This window comes from Daphnia magna, linkage group LG10 (assembly GCF_020631705.1).
Source record: "Daphnia magna isolate NIES linkage group LG10, ASM2063170v1.1, whole genome shotgun sequence".
In the NCBI taxonomy this organism is placed as follows: domain Eukaryota; kingdom Metazoa; phylum Arthropoda; class Branchiopoda; order Diplostraca; family Daphniidae; genus Daphnia; species Daphnia magna.
Genome location: NC_059191.1, coordinates 8818688 through 8836175, shown reverse-complemented (window position 1 = coordinate 8836175; position 17488 = coordinate 8818688). Strand labels below are relative to the sequence as shown.

At 38.6% G+C, this 17488-nt stretch overlaps 3 protein-coding genes and 1 non-coding gene across 33 annotated transcripts; 2 read left to right on the top strand and 2 right to left on the bottom strand.

Moving 5' to 3' along the window:
* Positions 1 to 130: 130 nt before the first annotated feature.
* On the bottom strand, positions 131 to 8158 carry LOC116931958. 30 transcript variants are annotated; one of them, XR_006652374.1, is made up of 14 exons: positions 6837 to 8079; positions 4799 to 6747; positions 4490 to 4738; positions 4287 to 4406; positions 4041 to 4207; positions 3465 to 3981; positions 3347 to 3397; positions 1576 to 3283; positions 1362 to 1509; positions 1180 to 1303; positions 1042 to 1122; positions 889 to 976; positions 750 to 828; positions 131 to 654 (listed from the first exon to the last, which is right to left on the bottom strand). It is a non-coding gene; the product is annotated as an uncharacterized LOC116931958 (transcript). The 30 variants fall into 30 exon arrangements; XR_006652387.1 differs by lacking the exon at positions 1042 to 1122 and having other exon boundaries at positions 1246 to 1509; positions 3465 to 3726; positions 3784 to 3823; positions 3909 to 3981; XR_006652381.1 differs by lacking the exon at positions 1042 to 1122 and having other exon boundaries at positions 1246 to 1509; positions 3465 to 3726; positions 3784 to 3851; positions 3917 to 3981.
* LOC116932291 (polycomb group RING finger protein 3) lies at positions 8152 to 9504 on the top strand. Its single transcript, XM_032940061.2, has 4 exons — positions 8152 to 8390; positions 8459 to 8611; positions 8674 to 8819; positions 8917 to 9504. Exons 1-4 carry the CDS (start codon positions 8285 to 8287, stop codon positions 9187 to 9189), a joined length of 678 nt encoding a protein of 225 aa, XP_032795952.2. The 5' UTR covers positions 8152 to 8284; the 3' UTR covers positions 9190 to 9504.
* Positions 9505 to 9914: 410 nt separating this feature from the next.
* LOC116932282 (FHF complex subunit HOOK interacting protein 1B) lies at positions 9915 to 14343 on the bottom strand. Its single transcript, XM_045180469.1, is given in 14 exon segments — positions 9915 to 10245; positions 10334 to 10410; positions 10478 to 10595; positions 10678 to 10816; positions 10818 to 11066; positions 11131 to 11469; positions 11471 to 11721; positions 11783 to 11951; positions 12008 to 12310; positions 12734 to 12781; positions 12968 to 13063; positions 13121 to 13732; positions 13794 to 13949; positions 14005 to 14343. Coding segments are annotated over 14 exon segments (2862 nt in total). The 5' UTR covers positions 14173 to 14343; the 3' UTR covers positions 9915 to 10108.
* Positions 14344 to 14447: 104 nt separating this feature from the next.
* On the top strand, positions 14448 to 17462 carry LOC116932284 (exonuclease mut-7 homolog). Its single transcript, XM_032940053.2, is given in 11 exon segments — positions 14448 to 14894; positions 14951 to 15091; positions 15175 to 15590; positions 15666 to 15847; positions 15918 to 15985; positions 16039 to 16166; positions 16224 to 16308; positions 16310 to 16366; positions 16450 to 16798; positions 16935 to 17078; positions 17146 to 17462. Coding segments are annotated over 9 exon segments (1200 nt in total). The 5' UTR covers positions 14448 to 14894; positions 14951 to 15091; positions 15175 to 15519; the 3' UTR covers positions 17262 to 17462.
* Positions 17463 to 17488: the final 26 nt, after the last annotated feature.

Sequence of the window (17488 nt, the reverse complement as noted above, 5' to 3'; positions counted from 1 at the left end):
TCGCGAACAAGGTGGGACTTGTCCGAAGACAAGTCCGGGCTGACACGGTGACGGAATCCGTTACAGGGAATGCACACCCTCAGGAATCCGCCACCGCATCGACAAAGAGAAGTCCCTACTGGTGCATTGCCTAAGGCGCCTTGCGGCGAAGGCCATTGCGGCCGGTCCCTACAAGCTACAAAAAAAATGGGACGCAAACGGGGTGGCAGCCAACGGGTTAACTTAAACATTACAATGCAAAACAAAACAATACCATGGCGACGATCCACGCTGAACTCCCTACGTGAAGGGCGAAGGTGAAGGGCGAAGAGGGCGAAGACGAAGCCGGCGACGAGATGATGGCGTGGACAAAGACGGTGATGGCGTGGACGGTGATGGCGTGGACGAAGACGGCCAAGACGACGACGAGACGGACATAAAGGCGAAGACGGCGAAGACGGCCAAGACGACGACGAGACAGAGATGAAGGCGAAGACGGCCAAGACGACGACGAGACGGAGATGAAGGCGAAGACGGCCAAGACGACGACGAGACGGAGATGAAGGCGAAGACGGCCAAGACGACGAGGAGACGGAGATGAAGGTGAAGACGTCGACGAAGACAGCGATGAGGTGAAGGCGTAGACAACGAAAGGAAGATGAAGAAAATGTAGTTCTACATAGATTAAATGAGGAAAAAAAGAAGTAAGCGATTTTAGGCGGAAAATGGCATTTGTCTGATAAAATGACGAAAAAGACATCTTAACTTACGCGTGGTCCACTGGGGGCGAAACTACAAAAAGTGTCGAAACGACAGTGTTATACCGAAGGAAGATGAACATTTGCAATCCTATCACAGAATTTTATGTTACAACACAACAATGCTTCATAACAAGGAAACTTAAAATACCAAAAAAATGGAGTTGGTGTTAAAGCCTATCCATGTTAGCTGGCTAAGTAACGGAGAGAAGAACAGCAGGACTAGCAATGACAATCTTCTGTTATACAACAAAAATTTATATGTAAAAATTAGAAATCCAGATAATCCGCCAAATTAAAATACCATGGTAAAGCAACGAACATGAACCTTACTCCATGTTGGCATTCAACAGATTAAGAAGAGAGAAAGAGAAGCCTACAAGAACTACTAAGAGAATTGTACAGATGAGTGTAGTGGAAGATAAGTAATGTTCTGAAATACCACAATAAAAAGCTGAAGTGTATGGATGATTTTTGGCTAATCAGAGAAGCTTGGAAATCTGGATACCTGTGATGCTGAGGGCTGATGATTAGCAACACAAAGTAGATGAAGACTCTGTGGTTGACTGATGAAAGAACACATCACTAAGCTTAAACAAAAGGCTTGAGGTCCATTAACAGTACTTGAACTGGATGGCGATCTTCATGTGAGGAATAGTAGCCTTCTTAAAGTGTCAGAATCCCTTGTGGTACATTGATGACAGGAATGTAGGCTGCTGCCTGCTGGTTCGGCAGCTGTCAAGGTGAAACACCACCACATACAAAAAGCAATCTATTTCAAGGGATTCCTTTTCAATATATACCCAATGATAGTAATACTGAATAGATAACAACAAACCTGAAATTTTTTTATGAAAAATCCTTTGAAACACAAAACAGACAATTTAACTTGTCACTCGTAATCTTCATCATACACACATTAACGCCATCTAGAGTTTCTGCCTAGAACACAAAATTTTATTTTATTTTGAATGTTGAAATAAGTACAATATTTGCTGTTAAGTGCTTTGCTTTTGCAAATCTCTGATAGCTGAATTCCAATTTTAGGCATAACATCCTAGGATATCAACTACTAGTTGCAGCATGAAACGCAAAAAATTTGTAGGTAAAACTTGTCGTAGCTGGTAGGATCAGTCTGTAGTGTTGAAAGCAAGAAAAACACGGAATAATAGCTACCACACCCTAACGCATGCGAGAAAAGTATTTGAAATTGTTAGAACAATACAGCAAATTTTTTACTTTTCGCAGATTGTCACGAAAATTTACCGGAAGTAACAGGGAGTATCAAATATCTCCGGAAATAGGGCTCCTATAACAAAACGAATAGGATTTTCGTGATTATTATCAAATTTGGGGTCGGAATGACGTGTTTTTAGCCAAAAGTCGGATTTGACCAAAAACGCGATTTTTCATGTTCAGAAAAATTTGCGATTTTTGACGATTTTCGGGTATTTTAAGCTGACACATGGAGTCTACCCCAAATTTGATGAGTATCACGAAAATGTAAATCTTTTTTCTGACAAACCAACAAATAAAGAGTTATTTAACATTTTAAAACCGGAAGCAAAACCGGAAGTCGAAATTTCGGAAATTTAACAAAGAGCTCTGTTCTCCTTTAAATGATTTACAAGATTTTGATAGTTGAAAAAACAAAATATTGTTAATAAAAGCTGTGCGGTGTTTTAAAAATTCTGAACTTACAATTCCAGTTCTGACACCTAAATAGACTTGAATCGAAAAATCCTACATATAACACGATTAAACCCCTTACTTAATTAATATTTAGTGAAAACCTGCAACCGAAAAATGACAGAAGTTGTCAAAACAATGTTTCGGGTTCTACTAGTATCTGCCTGGATGCAGCTAGACTGTGCAGGACTCTTTCAATGGTTCGTCTGCTCACCCTCCACTTATCCATCTATTGGTATTCTTCATGGTTTAACCAACAAGTATCATCAATCAATCCCCCTGAAACGTGAAGAACACCTCTGGCTTTTAAGAACAAAGATTGGGTGCCACTGCTAAACGCCACCTGTCAGTTCCAAGCATAAATTCATTAGGCAAAGCAAACGAAAGGGTCCATCCTTAAAATCGTCATGTGACGCTTCTCTTTGCAGTACCTTTTCCGCTTACCAAAGACGTCAGAGCTGTTCTTCACTTTTAGAAGCCTATGTACCCTTTCCTACAGTCATACTTTATGGTACCACTCTGAATAGATCTAAACAATTGGCAAACATATACCACATTTTCTAAATGTTCAATTTCAGGAAATGGCATAACGCCTCGAATGGTCTTCCACTTGTTTTTGGGAGACACCGGAACGTTCCCAAAAGAATCATATTAACAATTGGGCGAAAAAGGGTAGATTTACAAGGGAGAGCAACAACAACCCATCTAGCTGCACATTAACAATGTTAATTTGTTAGACGAAAAACAACTGCACTCAACGTTCGTAAATCAAATCATTCCCACTCCGTTCTCCCGGAGTGGTTTCGCCGTCAGGTACCTGGAACAGTTAAGACGGCTTCAACCATCTTGTCTACAACCTAATAAGCGGTATACACGTTTACAGCAATATCAGTTTTAAAAATGTACCACTTTTTACGTACCTCTTCAGGTAAATAGGTGCCAGGAATATAAGTTCGGCAATCTCCATCTCCCTGCATGGAAGAGAACAATCTTTATAAAATTCCAACAACAAACGTCTAAATTGCGAAGCTCTTGTACCTGAACACCGACAATGCGAATAGGCAGTAGCGTGGCAACATAATGGTTGCGAATGGACAGTTCTTCCAGAAGAAGACGCTCTTCTTCCGACATCGCGATTTCAATCCGATTGAGCAAGGCATGTTCCTTGGCTGCCATGTTGGCGTAATCGACCACCAAACGATCAGCACTTGCGTCTCACCGAAATCATCTTCCATGAACAGTTGTTCGGCGTAAATGATCCCGTATGGCTGTATACTATTGACGACCTACACGGATTCATCTTTACGCAGGAAACCGTTATCAATATGGATGGTCTGCACTCACGACGAGTCGTTACCCTGTATGGATTGCCCATGGCTTTGTGGATGGGTGTCTGCCTGAGAAGTTGCAGATTGTGGAATCAATCTTCACTTGTGAAAACAATTGATCTAAAGTAATAGGTAATATGTTGTTTCATTTTACCAATTTACCATTTGTTTTACAAAACTAGTAATGGGAAACAAATGTATCGTCCTCCAACTTTAGGTTTCTCCTGCTAATTCAAGAATACCAAAAAAGTTGCTTTATTAACGTGATTATAGATTTGTCAAATACCTTAATATCTTTTTACAATCTTTCCAATCACACTTTGTTGGCATCAAGACATCCTATGTTACTTGTTCCAAAAAGAAGGAAAATATTTCTGATACAAGAGTCATCTAAAGAAAGTCCACAGCTGCAAATTTCCTTGAGGGTTAGAGTATTTTAATACTGCAGTAGTCCTATGTTCAATAACAGTTTAGGTAATATAAATATGTGTCATAGATTTGCATATGAAAGCCATGTATAAACCAAAATTACTGTTGATAGGTCATTTCAAGATTACTTTCATGAAGCCAGCAATTTGCAGATCAGCACCACAAGCAGATTTTTGCCACCTCCAATTTTTGCACACTGCAGAGCTGCGGCTAGAAACTGCACCTAAAGATAAGAAAACGTTGTCTGACAGCAAATAAAAGTCTGAAAGAAATTACATGCAAATCAGCAAATAGACCATACTGTACCATTCAAATGATGACGTATAGTGAAAATCAATCTTCAAACAATCGTGCGTCGTGAAAAAGATTGTCGTTCAGGTTGGTACGAAAAAATGGCAAATTTTCATTGTATTAACTTAACGAGTAACGCGTAGCCAAAAGATGTTGAAAACGGAACGCACTGAATATTTATTAGCACCCCACTTAACACCTCTCCAACAAAGCCATTCAGTTGAATATGCCCCAGAATAACATTAATAGCTCCCCGCTCAACACCTGTCCAACAAAGCCGTTCAGTTGAATATGCCAAAGGAATAAAGGATAACACACACCTACCAAAGCGATGAATAAGTTCCACACGCGGCAAAGCAACGGGATTAACGAAACACAAACACAACGACCTAACCTAAACGAAATGAAGTCTGTTGCTAGGCGACTCCGGAAGCCCGGCCTTCAATAGTAAGTTCGCGGCCTGATTTCGCCTTGTTTTCGTAATTTTTCGTCTCAACGCCATCTATCGTAAAAAATTATATATCCAAAACTCGGGTCGGCCTTCTAAATTGCTCGGCAATCTCTCACCGTTCAGCCTAAAATTACGGGGTACTCGTCATTAACTTCAGCGATATCTGCTTTACAAGACGATACAATAACCACGTTCTAACTTGGGAAGATAAGATATAAAAGATTAATGGAGTACCCTTTTCGAAAATGGCGCCATCTATCGGGAAAAATCTTAGAAAAAACGTGGGTTGGTTGAGATGAAATGAGGAGGAATTCCGTTTTGCAAGAATCCCTATCGGGAAACTAGTGAGACATGTAGTTTTGCAAGAATCCCTATCGGAAATTCCTAAACGTCTATCTTTATCCTTTCTAACATTACAGGGAGGAAAAGTAGTTTTCATCACTATTGGATCATATTCGCCCTTGTTTTTGTAGTAGTAAGAATCGGAAGCATTTACATTTTTTTTTATCAGCATTGTTTTTATTACAATCAGTAATCAAACTCCCATGTCTGGTTTACGTACGCCACCATAACGGTCTACAGTAGAAGCTACTGCTCATTATGCTCCCCAGCATGTCATTGGACTACACATCATCAGGGAAAATGCACAAGTAGTAAATGGAAGAAATGGATATCCCGCGACGGGTGTTATTAGTGCATCAGTTTAACGCTAAAGTGGTCATAACGTTACGCGCAGCCCCACTACAGAGGTTTTGGGTGAGAGAGGAACCCTGCTGATTATTAAGTAATGGATTTCTAAGTAAGAGGTTTGCTATTGCTTTGTTAGAACAAGAACGTTTGTGTTGTTCTAACAGCAACGTATGTGTCGCTTTTTTTTTAAGGCTAAGAAATGTGTATAGTTAAATGAGAGAAAAATTTATGTGAGAACGTTGGGTCGGGATGAGGCGTAAAGAAGTATATCCTTAATTTTGTGAAATCGAACTAAACTTTGGCTCATCCGCTCATGTGCCGATTGTCGATGAAAATTCGACAGCCTCTTTATTGTACAAAAACCTGATTCGAATCATATTCGTTATCTCGATCAGCGGATGGAAAATTTGGAACTGAATGAAGTCCTTTTGAAAACAACCGTTCCCCAAGTAACATTAAAAGAAGTATGGATCACATCCAAACAATAGTTTGGTGTGCACAAAGTAACCTAAGCATCAAAAGGAGGATTGAACCAGACGATAATAATTCTTAATTCGATAATTTGGTTATCAGCTGCCAGAACTTAAAGCTTAAAAATTAATCTGGAAATTTTTCTGTCACTCTCCTCGTTGCTCGGCATGTGAATGCACAAAAATGATTGTTGAAATGTGATGTTGCAGAAAGAAGAGCATTGGCATTTGGTAGAAGAGTAGGGAACCGGCTAGGCAGGGCGGAGCCTCGAACACATATAAAAACTGTTCTAATACCTCTTATAAGGTTATTCACGAAGCAAGACTTTCGTCACCAACTACTTCCCGTACTGAGTCCAACACATTTTCTAGCAATTTGGATGGAAATTCTGATTTTGAAAGTGAACGAATCCAGATTTCAGCTCATATCCTATTTCTCCTTTTTGTAATCAGTCAACTTCGAATCAGGTAAGTTATGCAAGATAATATACCTTGTGAAAAACTGTTTCTCGTTAAGAGCATTACGCCGTGTTTCCCGTCATCGGCGATCAATATTAGCAAATGGTCATAGGTTAAATTAACGAAGAACGTTTCCTTCTTTGAAATTAACGAACTTTCCCATGGCTGTAGCATGTACTGTATACCATATGTCATTTCTAAAACTGCAAAAAAAAAAAAAAAAAAAAAAGAAGAAAAAAAAAAGATTAGACGGAAAATTTGCGCATTAATAACTATAATCAAATTAAAATACTAATCAGTAGAATGTCTGTAGCAGGTATGACGAGACCGCTGTTCTACAGCTTGGTAGTACTGGCCTGGTTGGTCATCAGTCTTTACGTTTCAAATTCATTGTCGCAGCCACTAACGGCAAACCAGAATGATTCTGATTCGATAGAAGATGTGGAACAATGGTCATACAAAGAAAAAAGACCATTTTGCAATGCTTTTGCAGGTATGGCACAATAAATTACAATAGCATGTTCCTTAATGTAAAAAAAATTATGCAAACCTTTACCTTTGCCATCTGCTGCCGTCTGTAACCGTACTTGGTCTTGTTTACAGAAATATTCTTATTTGTCCTATGTCAGAGACTTCAGCGTCACTGGCATACTTGATTGTTCATTAGTACAGAAATAAATTGCAAATGTTTTTTCAGGTTGCGGTCGAAAGAGGTCAATGGTATCTAAAGAAAACAAACATTCAGCTTATGGGAAAGCACCCAGCAATCATCCACGCCCTTTAAATACCAACACGAAGTTGCTGGAAAATATCGTAGCAAGGCTGCAAAACAAAAGAGCAAATGCTATCCAATTGGATGACACGGAATATTATTAATATCCACATCGAATAAAAATAGTCATCCTTGCATGTTGTCATCTCAGAAACCCTACTAATATTTCACTAGTCTAATGCACAAAATGTTTAAATTCTACATGAAACACATAATTTCCAAGAATTAAGAAAAAAAAAAGGTTTACCTTGAATGAAGCATTGAATTGAACACCGTCACTGAATACATTTACGGGTCTCGCTAAAAGCAACGTAGTTGTGGAAGGAAGAGGAAAAATACATTGATGTCAGCGGTTGAATTTTTATCTTGTCAACTTTGTAGGCTGTATCATTTGGAAATTTTCATCGATTTCGAATAACTTCTAAAGAAGAGAACACGTACTTTGTATGCCTGACAAGTTTCTTTAAAAATTCATTCAAGTCTACTAATAACTAATTAGACAAACGTGACAAAATAGTTTGTCAAACAGACATTTTCCTTCAAAATTGCCGTCGCAGTATCAAACCACGTGGATTGGATAAACTCTGGGACTTTCGCTTTTTACATTTACAACACCTGCATTCATTATTAAACATTCGACTGTTGGATTTGATAAGGATGAAATGAGAAAAATTTTTATGAAAAACCTGGTCCAAAAGAAGAAAAAGAAATAGAACCTTACCTTGTCACAATCTGGCTTTCGTAAAAATTCGCAATAATGGCGACCAAACATACAGTGGACGAGGTTACCTTAATTCCGCCTTTTAGATCCCGCCATTCCGCTTCCGCTGATTAGGAACCCACCATGTTAGGCCATTTTTTGGCAGTGAAATGTAGATTGAGACGTACAGCAACACTTTTGGACATTGTTTCCGTAAACTCTCGTACTTATGTAGATAGACTATTCGAGGAACAAACTTCTTCTCATTATGGAAAGAAAAATCAAGTTACGCACTTTAAATAGCCACATCATTTGTAAAATCTGTAGTGGTTACCTCATCGACGCAACGACTGTCACGGAGTGTCTTCATACATGTATTGGATATTACCGGTTTCTTCTATGCGGTTCCTTTTGGTTCTAAGTAATATTTTTTCTCTTGCAGTTTGTAAAAGTTGCTTGGTCAAGCACTTGGAAGAAAATAATACATGTCCTTCTTGCAATATCATGATCCACCAGTCCCACCCTCTCCAGTATATCAGTTTTGATCGGACAATGCAAGATATTGTCTATAAATTGGTCCCTGACTTACAAGACAGTAACTATTGATATTCTTATTTTTTATTTCATTCATAACAAGTTTTTATGGATGATTAATAGATGAAATGAAACGTGAGAAAAACTTTTACATGAATCGTGGAATCACATGTCCAAAAGACATGTTGACCAATAACGAACCTCTTGGTACCAACAAACCCACAGAGAGTGATGTAAATGATACTGACTTTCATCGATTTGATGAGCAGGTAAATAATTTCCTTTGGATCCTGGCCAATAACCCTTTTCTTCTTGTAGTTAATTTGGAGAGCCATTTCTTACATGTTGTTTCCATTTTCCCATTAGGTGAACATATGCCTAGAGTGTGGAGCAAAACAACTATCACAGTTAGAAAGGAGATTTCTTAGATGCTCATCACAGGCCACAGTGACACATCTTAAAAAATTCATTGCCTTGAAACTCCTGGACAGCATTGATGCTTATAGAGATGTTGATATTCTTTGTAATGACGAGTTGCTGGGGAAGGACCATACTTTAAAATTTGTGATTTTGACTCGGTGGAGGTTTAAAGAAGCGCCCCTAAAGTTGGTCTACAGACCACGGGTGGATTTGATGTAAAGCAAAATTCTTATCTAAAGTCGATCTCGTGCGGAGAATCAAATGGTTCTTTGATTCACCAATGCATTAAAATTGTAACTTACGGATGCTTCTGTTAAATTGCTGTTCCGAGTTTGCGTAGCATCGATGTTACATTCTGTCAACGGTGTATTTGGAAGAACCCTCATCCAATTTCCTGATGTATTCTGTTTGATATCTTTATTTTTTTTTCTCGGTATGAATGGTGCGACTAGAAAAATTGGTGTGTACAGTCACGTACAGTGTGTTCGATAAAGTTGTATTTCGGGGCCAATACAGAAATCGTATGAGCTGAAACGAAGTTTCTTTGCTTATTTAGAATCCTATAGATATGCACGAAATCGTATGATGCGGTCTTCTCAAGAACTATTCTATTTCGGAAATATAAATTAACCAAGACAATTGTTTAAGGATTTGTAAAGTGTCACTATTTTTTCGGAAATTAGAAGGGATTGGCACTTATGCTTCTTTTGCTTTATGCGCATTCCACCAATTGCAGAATAGAACCAGAAGGTAATCCTTCAACGAATTAACCATTATCTATCAGGAGTTTAGATGTGATAAACTTTGAAAATCAAAAATTATTCATCACACGTCGAAGACATCCAACAAACCCCTCCTACGCTTTACTTACGACTAAACATTTTCAATTATTCACATAACGAAACTGAAATCGACGACGATCCGAAAGGAAGATTTCATTTCGATTCATCTCGATCAACAATGTAATAGCAGTTCCTCATTAAAAATTTATCACCGATTAGACCCAAATCATATAGACAGGTGGCCAGGTTCGTTACTTCATAAAAATTGAATACAATCATACATTATTAGTTCGATATAGCTGATAAGAAGGTCACCAAAGCAAATGCAAAGGGGAACTCAGAACTAACAAATTGATTTACGAAAAAGCAACTTGCTTAGCAAAGTTACTGTACTTGCGGTTTGAATTTACAGTTGCGTAATGGGGATGGTTAAACGGAGTAAACTGAACAGCCTGTTCCATGCAAACTGCAGCCAATTCCAGCAACCACTCTTCTGCAAACAAAAAAACATTACAACTAGAATAAATTCATTTCAACAAAACACTTGTAAATAAATAATAAATTAAAAATACCCTGCTTACCAAGCAGAACGGCACAAATAGCGACGTGGTTTCCTATGGGGTCACTGTTCTCCGCACCATCAGCTCGGAAACTTTGCCTAACAAGGAGAAAATGAAATGTAACTTGAAGAGCAGAAGGAACACATTAGAAACCACTGGATTTACCGCTGGTAATTGCCGGTATTATTTCGTTCGAAGTCTTCTTCTCGTATTGAATCTGCCATATCTTTGCGAACAAGAGAATTGAAGATTCCCGCGAATTTTGAAGGTTTGTGCTTAATATCTAAAATATTTGAAAGAAATAAACGGTATGTTTAATTATGTGTAACGGGTTCTGCTTCCAATATTGTAAGAAATTTAATTACCTTTGCTGATAGCGTTGACAGCACCCTCTCTCTTAACAGATGAGGCAGGATAAGGCAAGCGAGCCTGTAATGCCAGCCTAGCTTCCTCTATCAGTTTGTCTTGATTCTCATGAACCCTTAATGCGCTATCAATACGCTTGTTTCAAGGTGGCAATACTAACAGTAAGACTTGGTATGCTGGGCTGTAGAATGAGGTAGGGGTTCAGTATTAGAGATCGCAGCAGCGGATGGGAATACGTGGCAAGGCGGGACAAAATAGAACATAGCGCAATGTTCACTTCAATGCTATTGTTAAGCCACCCATCAATGGATTTGACTAAGTTTTCCAAGAATGGGCCAATGCTTGGTAAACTAGTTTGGTATGTAGCAGTCTCATCAAAACTAACAACCTAGAAAATCAAGTTTAACTATGTAACACAAACGTCTGACTCATATATAACGATAAATACATACAGGCGGAATAATTGGTGCAGAATCAAAGTCGTCGTCGCGCATCAGAGACCAGAATTCCAAATCATCTTGAACTTCTTTGGAGAAAAAGCTGGCCTCCTCTTTCAATAGGTCACTTCGTTGTATGTTACAATTTATGCTGTAATATCCACTGCTCTGTCCAGGTGAGGCTGAGTTTGATTTCATTTCATTCAAGCACGTTGTCAACTGTTCCATACAGTATAAGTAAATGTCTGCAGGATTAACTGGTGGGTACTGGGGAACAGGAGAGGCAACTGTTTGATCCATTTTTTTCTCAGATTGGTCTGACGTATTGGAGCTTGCGATCGTACCGCTTGCAGGTTCTTCAATATTTGAAGTTTTGGAAAGCATGAGAACGGTTTCTCTCAGTCGGATTTGAGCCGTTATAGCGATACGTCCAATGCTGGACAGCGTCTACGCATGGGCGTATCTGATTGAACTGGTCTTTGAGATACTTCCGCAAATGATTGCAGTCAAAATCCGAAGCTGAGCAACCGTTTGGCACGGCCTGCTTGGCAGAAGGCGGCTTTCTCTCGTTAGTTGTGAACGCCAAATGACCATACCTCCTGTCACCTTTAAAGATTAACATAACTATTAATTAATCCAACAATTAAAATAATCTTAAAATCAGTACCAGAATCTATGCTGGCTCTTGACCAGCTGCGTATTCGAGAAAGAGGTTCATTCTCAGCCGGATTCTGTCCCGAATCTGGAACCCTGTTTTTGTCTAAGGCACGAGTAGTACACGCAGACGGCACTAGAGATAGAAATTTGGCCGCCCATAAGCAGTTTGTGTCACTTTCCTAAAAGTAAAAATAAAGCTGTTAAAACTTTTATGGTAATCATTTTCATTTTAAACCTGTAGAATATCTCCTCTCTGCGATAGCATGACGTGGGTGCACGGTAATAGATGACGCATAGCTAACACCAACATAACATCTTCACAATTTAGTTCGATTAAGGCGTAAAAGAGGTTCAGGGTTGCCAGCCGGATCTCGCTTTTTGCTGACATTCGTTCGACGAGAAAGTCAATAATTGGTTTGTCTTCATAGGTGTTAACAAAGAGAAAGCGAACAAAGATGCCGATCAGCCCACGGTGGCGAATCCGCCGAATCATCAGAGTCAGGTAGCACGTCGCAGAAAATATCTCCTTCATGGTGTTCTATATACGAAACATTTGCAAAATTATTTAAATTTTGGCTTTAGGCACATTGTTAAAAAAGTTAGAGTCACAGGCGTTAACATAAAGCCACGTATTCGCTACAAAAATGCATGCTCTCTGCTAACTAAAACGAAACCGATGACCAAACTAAAAAATAGCCATACATTAGTGGGAAAACCAACAAAGTTAATTTAAAAACTTCGTACACAAATTAGTTCTGCATTTAAAAAATCAAACATCGGGATTAGTAGGCCGATTAATTTTGATTAAGCAATACTACTTAAAATTTTGTTAGTGTTTCAAGCTTGCTACAATTTTATGGGTTCAAAAGTCATGTTAGACTAGCATGCTGAGCTAGCAGAAACAACTTCAAACTACACGGGATAACTTTTTTTTTTTTTTTCTTTAGTTAGTTGTACTAACCACATTAAAAGGCGAGTCGAGTAACTCAACGCTGAGTCCTGTCGAATCCTATAATATGCACGTATTCATATTTGAATTATTCACACGGCAAATAAGAAAAGTTGCACTACTTGATACTGAAAGGGGGGAGGTGGAGGGAAATGAAATTTCAAATTCCAATTAGGGTTTTGCATCGATGAATTTTTTTCTAACATAGTGCAGGTATGCTAAAATTACTGATTTTAGATAATTTACCTGGAAAAGCGCCGGACCAAGCACAGGAACCAGGAAGCCTTTATAGCACATATCCAGTAGTCTGTTGACAATGAGCCACGATGATGTTTCAAGGATCTATTTAAGAGGTATTTCTAACGATCAATTGCAGTATTTTTGTATAAAAACAATTACCGAATCACAGAATTCCACTGACGTTACAAAGTTTTCGACCTCCTTCAAAGATTCGATGTCCAAATGTGACAGCATTCCCGCATTTTGCACATGCCAAGGGAGAGGGCGAGGTAAGTCTGAAAACAAGGCACTTAACCCAGTTGCAACGACCGGGCATAGATCTGAATGTAAAGCTATGAATTGGGCTAGTAACTGGTGTTCTTTTGCAAGTGCCATCAACAGCTTCAAATTATCTCGAGAAGTTTGTCCTTGGGCTCCACATTTGTGCAAATTGCAGATTAATAAAGTCATCATGGGAAATTTAGGCTCATTTGCAATGGTGGCAATGTCATAAAACAAATCCAAATAGGACGGCTCTCTCACAATAAAGACACATATGTAGTAGGACAGTGAGACAAGGATGGTTTCCATTTTTGCAGAAACACATTTTCCCGACACATTTTCAACTTCATATTTTTTAAACAATTGGCTAATAGGTTGGTGGAAGCTAGCATCTCTCAACAGGTCTAGATCTTTATCTACTTTTTTTGCAGCAGCTAATATTGCATCTATTGCCTCTGCTGCAGCAACTAGCAGACCATCGTGCTTATTTTCAAGGCTCCAAGCACAAACCTGGAAAGTTAAATGCAAAGTAATGATGGTGAATCCTGTAGGATTAGTGTACTCAGCCAACCATTGAAATAATGTTTCTGTTGAGAAAATGATCCAGGCATGCAGATGGTCCCGAAATAGATTTTTTCTTTTCAACATCTTTGCCAACCAAATTCACCAAGTGCTCCAGGTGACTTGTAATGATAAGTTCAAAATCATCCATTGGTACGGTGTCACTCTGCAAAATGAAAATACATGATAAATAAAACCTAGGGTAAGTGTGCATGTCTTACATCATAGCTGGATATTGTTTGCTCCAGTTGCACGCAATGGTGCCGGTACGTCTCGAAACAAGCATCATTATCATCTCGTTTGACCCGAGAATTGTCTCGGTTTTCAACCAAATTTGTTTGTCGTCTTCTAAAACTACCAGTGGAGAAACTGTTCCGTATGTAATTCATTTTAAACTGGCATCTACCACTCTGCCGCTGCAATCGCGTTCACTGCATAGATTACGATTCTACTTGTCGCTTTTTAATCTTGTCGCACATAAATTGACGCAATTCTGTAAACATTCACTCACTATCGTTAAAACCCCTAGAGTAAAAAAAAATACATGTATATATGGAATAACACGTTGGCCATCTAGCGGGAATTTTGCACTTACCGGAGCCGCAGTGCTATGGTCTACTTTATTGTACATGGCCGGACAGCTACTCACTTTATAAGCGTGAGTGGATTTTAATTTCGAACCATCCATTAATCTATTTTTACTTCTCTGTCTCTGTCAATAGGTCTCTCTGACACTTACCGTTTGCCTAATCTTACCGTATGATCAGTCATATAAGGATCATTTTATAAGTTGGCCTAAGATTCGGCATTCATGAAGGAAGAATGGCTTCATATGAAGATTTTGATTCTGACACTGATGAGGAGCTCCTAAAAGATGTTGTTGCCCTTCCAATACAGTCTGAAGGGAATAATTTTGTAATACCATCTCAGACTCAGAATCAATGTTCAACTGGGATGGAAAACATTGCAGAGCAAAGTGAAACACAAGAACAGTGTTCTCAGCAAAGAGTGAAGAAGGACTTCAATGAAATTGTATTCAGTTCAGATGATTTCCTTTCGGATATGTGCAGAGGACAACAGTGTTCAGTGATTCAAGAAGCATGGATTGCTGGTAAGTGTTGACCTAAAAATTAAAATTCTTTCAACTAAACTTTTTATGCGAAATAGGTGGAATGGGAGGTCAGCAAGTGAAGCAGCTTACACACAAACTTTTTAGTGCCAGCCAAAATCCTCATCTCTCAGCCGTGTATCTCATGTACCACAGCTATGATTTCTTTAAAAACAAAACAAATTCATTAGCTTCATTTGGTAAAATTATATAATCTTTCACATAGAATCTTCCAGTTAGATGTTGAACCTATTCAGTAATAAATTTTATTTGTTTGTTTTAGTTGTTGATCAGTTTGAAGTTTGGTTGGATGAATTCCACAAAACTAATGGCTACTACCCAACAGTGCAACAGCAAATTACAAAAGAAGCTGTGCTAGCGGTTTCGAGACAGAAAAACGGAAAAATCGTGAAAAAAGTAGTCAATATGTACCGTGGGGTACATTACAACACATACTTAATTCCAATCGTGGAAGACTTAATTGAGCGACAAGAATTCGCATCAGCTTGCCGATTAGGCTGTTGCGCTCAACCTCTTCGGCCAATTTAAGAAAGAGGATTTTGTACTTCCATTGATAGTCCAGGACAAACTATCTTTAGCTGAAGAATATTTAAAGAAAGATCGTAATATGCCGATTGATGTCGTATCGTTCTTGGACAGCCACATAAAACAACCATGTGAAATGCTCAAGGAAATTTCGTAAACTGACCTACCATTTTTTTTTTTACTCACAATTTTATTCTGAGGAAACTCCTCTGTTCAAATTCCACGTAGAAAAACCTCGATTCCTGATGTAAACTATGGAAAAATGACCACAAAAAATGTGGCCAATCTGGTGACTCGTTTGGCCAAGCGTTTTGAGTTGGACAAGAAATCGCATCCGAACACTACATTAAGGCAAAAGATAGGAGGCCTTCGCTATTTGGTCCATAAAAAATACATCGAAAATTCGATCGGTAACATCCATGACCAACTTGATTTCTATTTTTTTATTTCCTAACTATCCTTCTCATTTTTCGTTTTTAGATGAGGAAAACTGGAAAGAACTTGTGGAAATTGCAGTGTCGGATTCCGTAGAACTTCAAGTGGAATTGGTTAGCATTAATACGTTCAAGTTTCATAGGTTGTAATGCCTTGTCTCCTTAAGATTCAACAATTAGTCTGCGTTGATGATGAGGCTGCGACCAGATATGCCAAACTCTACGCCATTCCGGAAGACAAACTTCCCTATAATTTCACTCCAGTTGTAAAGTCGAAGGATGACGATCAAACGCAGTAAGAACTGAAACATCATTAATTTAAATACTCGTTAATTTCGGACTCTATATACAGGCTTGTAACTACTCCTTTAAATGACTGGGTGGTAGATAGTAAATCACAACCGGAATTCTACGCATTATCGATGCCATTCCGATCTTATTCATTGGATCTGCTCTTGGGAGAATGTCAAACACTTCCTCCAGATTGTTTCAAAAGTAAAGTAACGATGTAATCGTAAAGTTACCTAACGCAATAAGTGGGGCCGCTGATGTTCTTGTTTTGTAAACTTCTGTCATAGGCAAGTGTGGTCGGAATCGATGTTGAATGGCAACCCAGCTTCGATGCACAGCTTGCAAAAGCTGCGGTACTCCAAATAGCTACACATAATCAAGTTTTTCTCCTAGACGTTTTCTCGTTGCGAGAAGAAAAAGACTGTACCGCTGCACAGGGCCAACAGTTGATTCGGCTTATATTTGGGAATCCCCATATTTTAAAACTTGGATTTGGTATGAAAGAAGACCTTCATGTTCTTTCCAGATCATTGCCAGGTTTAGAAGATATTTCCAAATCTTTTGTCAATTGGATTGACATGAAAAACTTGTGGACACACATTGAAACAAGATACCCATCGTTTGTCCCTACTACAGGTGAGATTTGCGAATTTTCATTTGTCCAGGTTTTTAGCCATTTTCCGCATTAGCACAATTGAAATGTTAGGTTGTCATGTTCATCTGCATTGTCAGTATATCTCTATTATTATTTTTTTTTTTTTTTTTTGTTTAGCGACGAGTGAGGATACCATTCAGGAGAAACATAAAGGGCTGAGTGGATTAGTAAAATTGCTATTCGGACTTCCATTAGATAAAAAGGAACAGTTTTCAGATTGGCAAAAACGACCCCTACGCAAATCACAACTTATCTATGCCGGTATTGATTTTAGTACTTCTAATAGTTCTTTAATGTAGTAATAATGACAGCATTTGAAAACAACTAGCCCTCGATGCGTTCTGCTTGTTACAACTGTACGATTATCTTCAAAAACGTGCTGGAACCCTAGAAATTAACTGGTGGAATCTGTTGAAGAAGTTGGGTACTGCCCGTTGTTATTGAGCCCGACGAATGACAAACCGTATACTTTTCGAACGAAAGCACAAATTTGTTTTCACTGAAATGTACTAGTCGTTTCTCATTTATTGCTTCCGTATTTTAATTGTGTATTCGTTACACAAGTCTCTCAATTTTCAATCGAAATTAAAATTCCAATCGCTCTGATTTTCTGTCTAATAAAGAAATGTGTCTTTTCCACCACGACGCGTGATTTAAAACATTGACATTTT

Bases quoted from the DNA above. Each gene is read 5' to 3' on its own strand.
- LOC116932291 (XM_032940061.2), top strand. From the start codon at position 8,285: ATGGAAAGAAAAATCAAGTTACGCACTTTAAATAGCCACATCATTTGT. The intron at 8,612-8,673 runs GTAACTATTGAT...GATGATTAATAG, and splicing joins GGTCCCTGACTTACAAGACA to ATGAAATGAAACGTGAGAAA. The intron at 8,820-8,916 runs GTAAATAATTTC...TTTTCCCATTAG, and splicing joins TTCATCGATTTGATGAGCAG to GTGAACATATGCCTAGAGTG.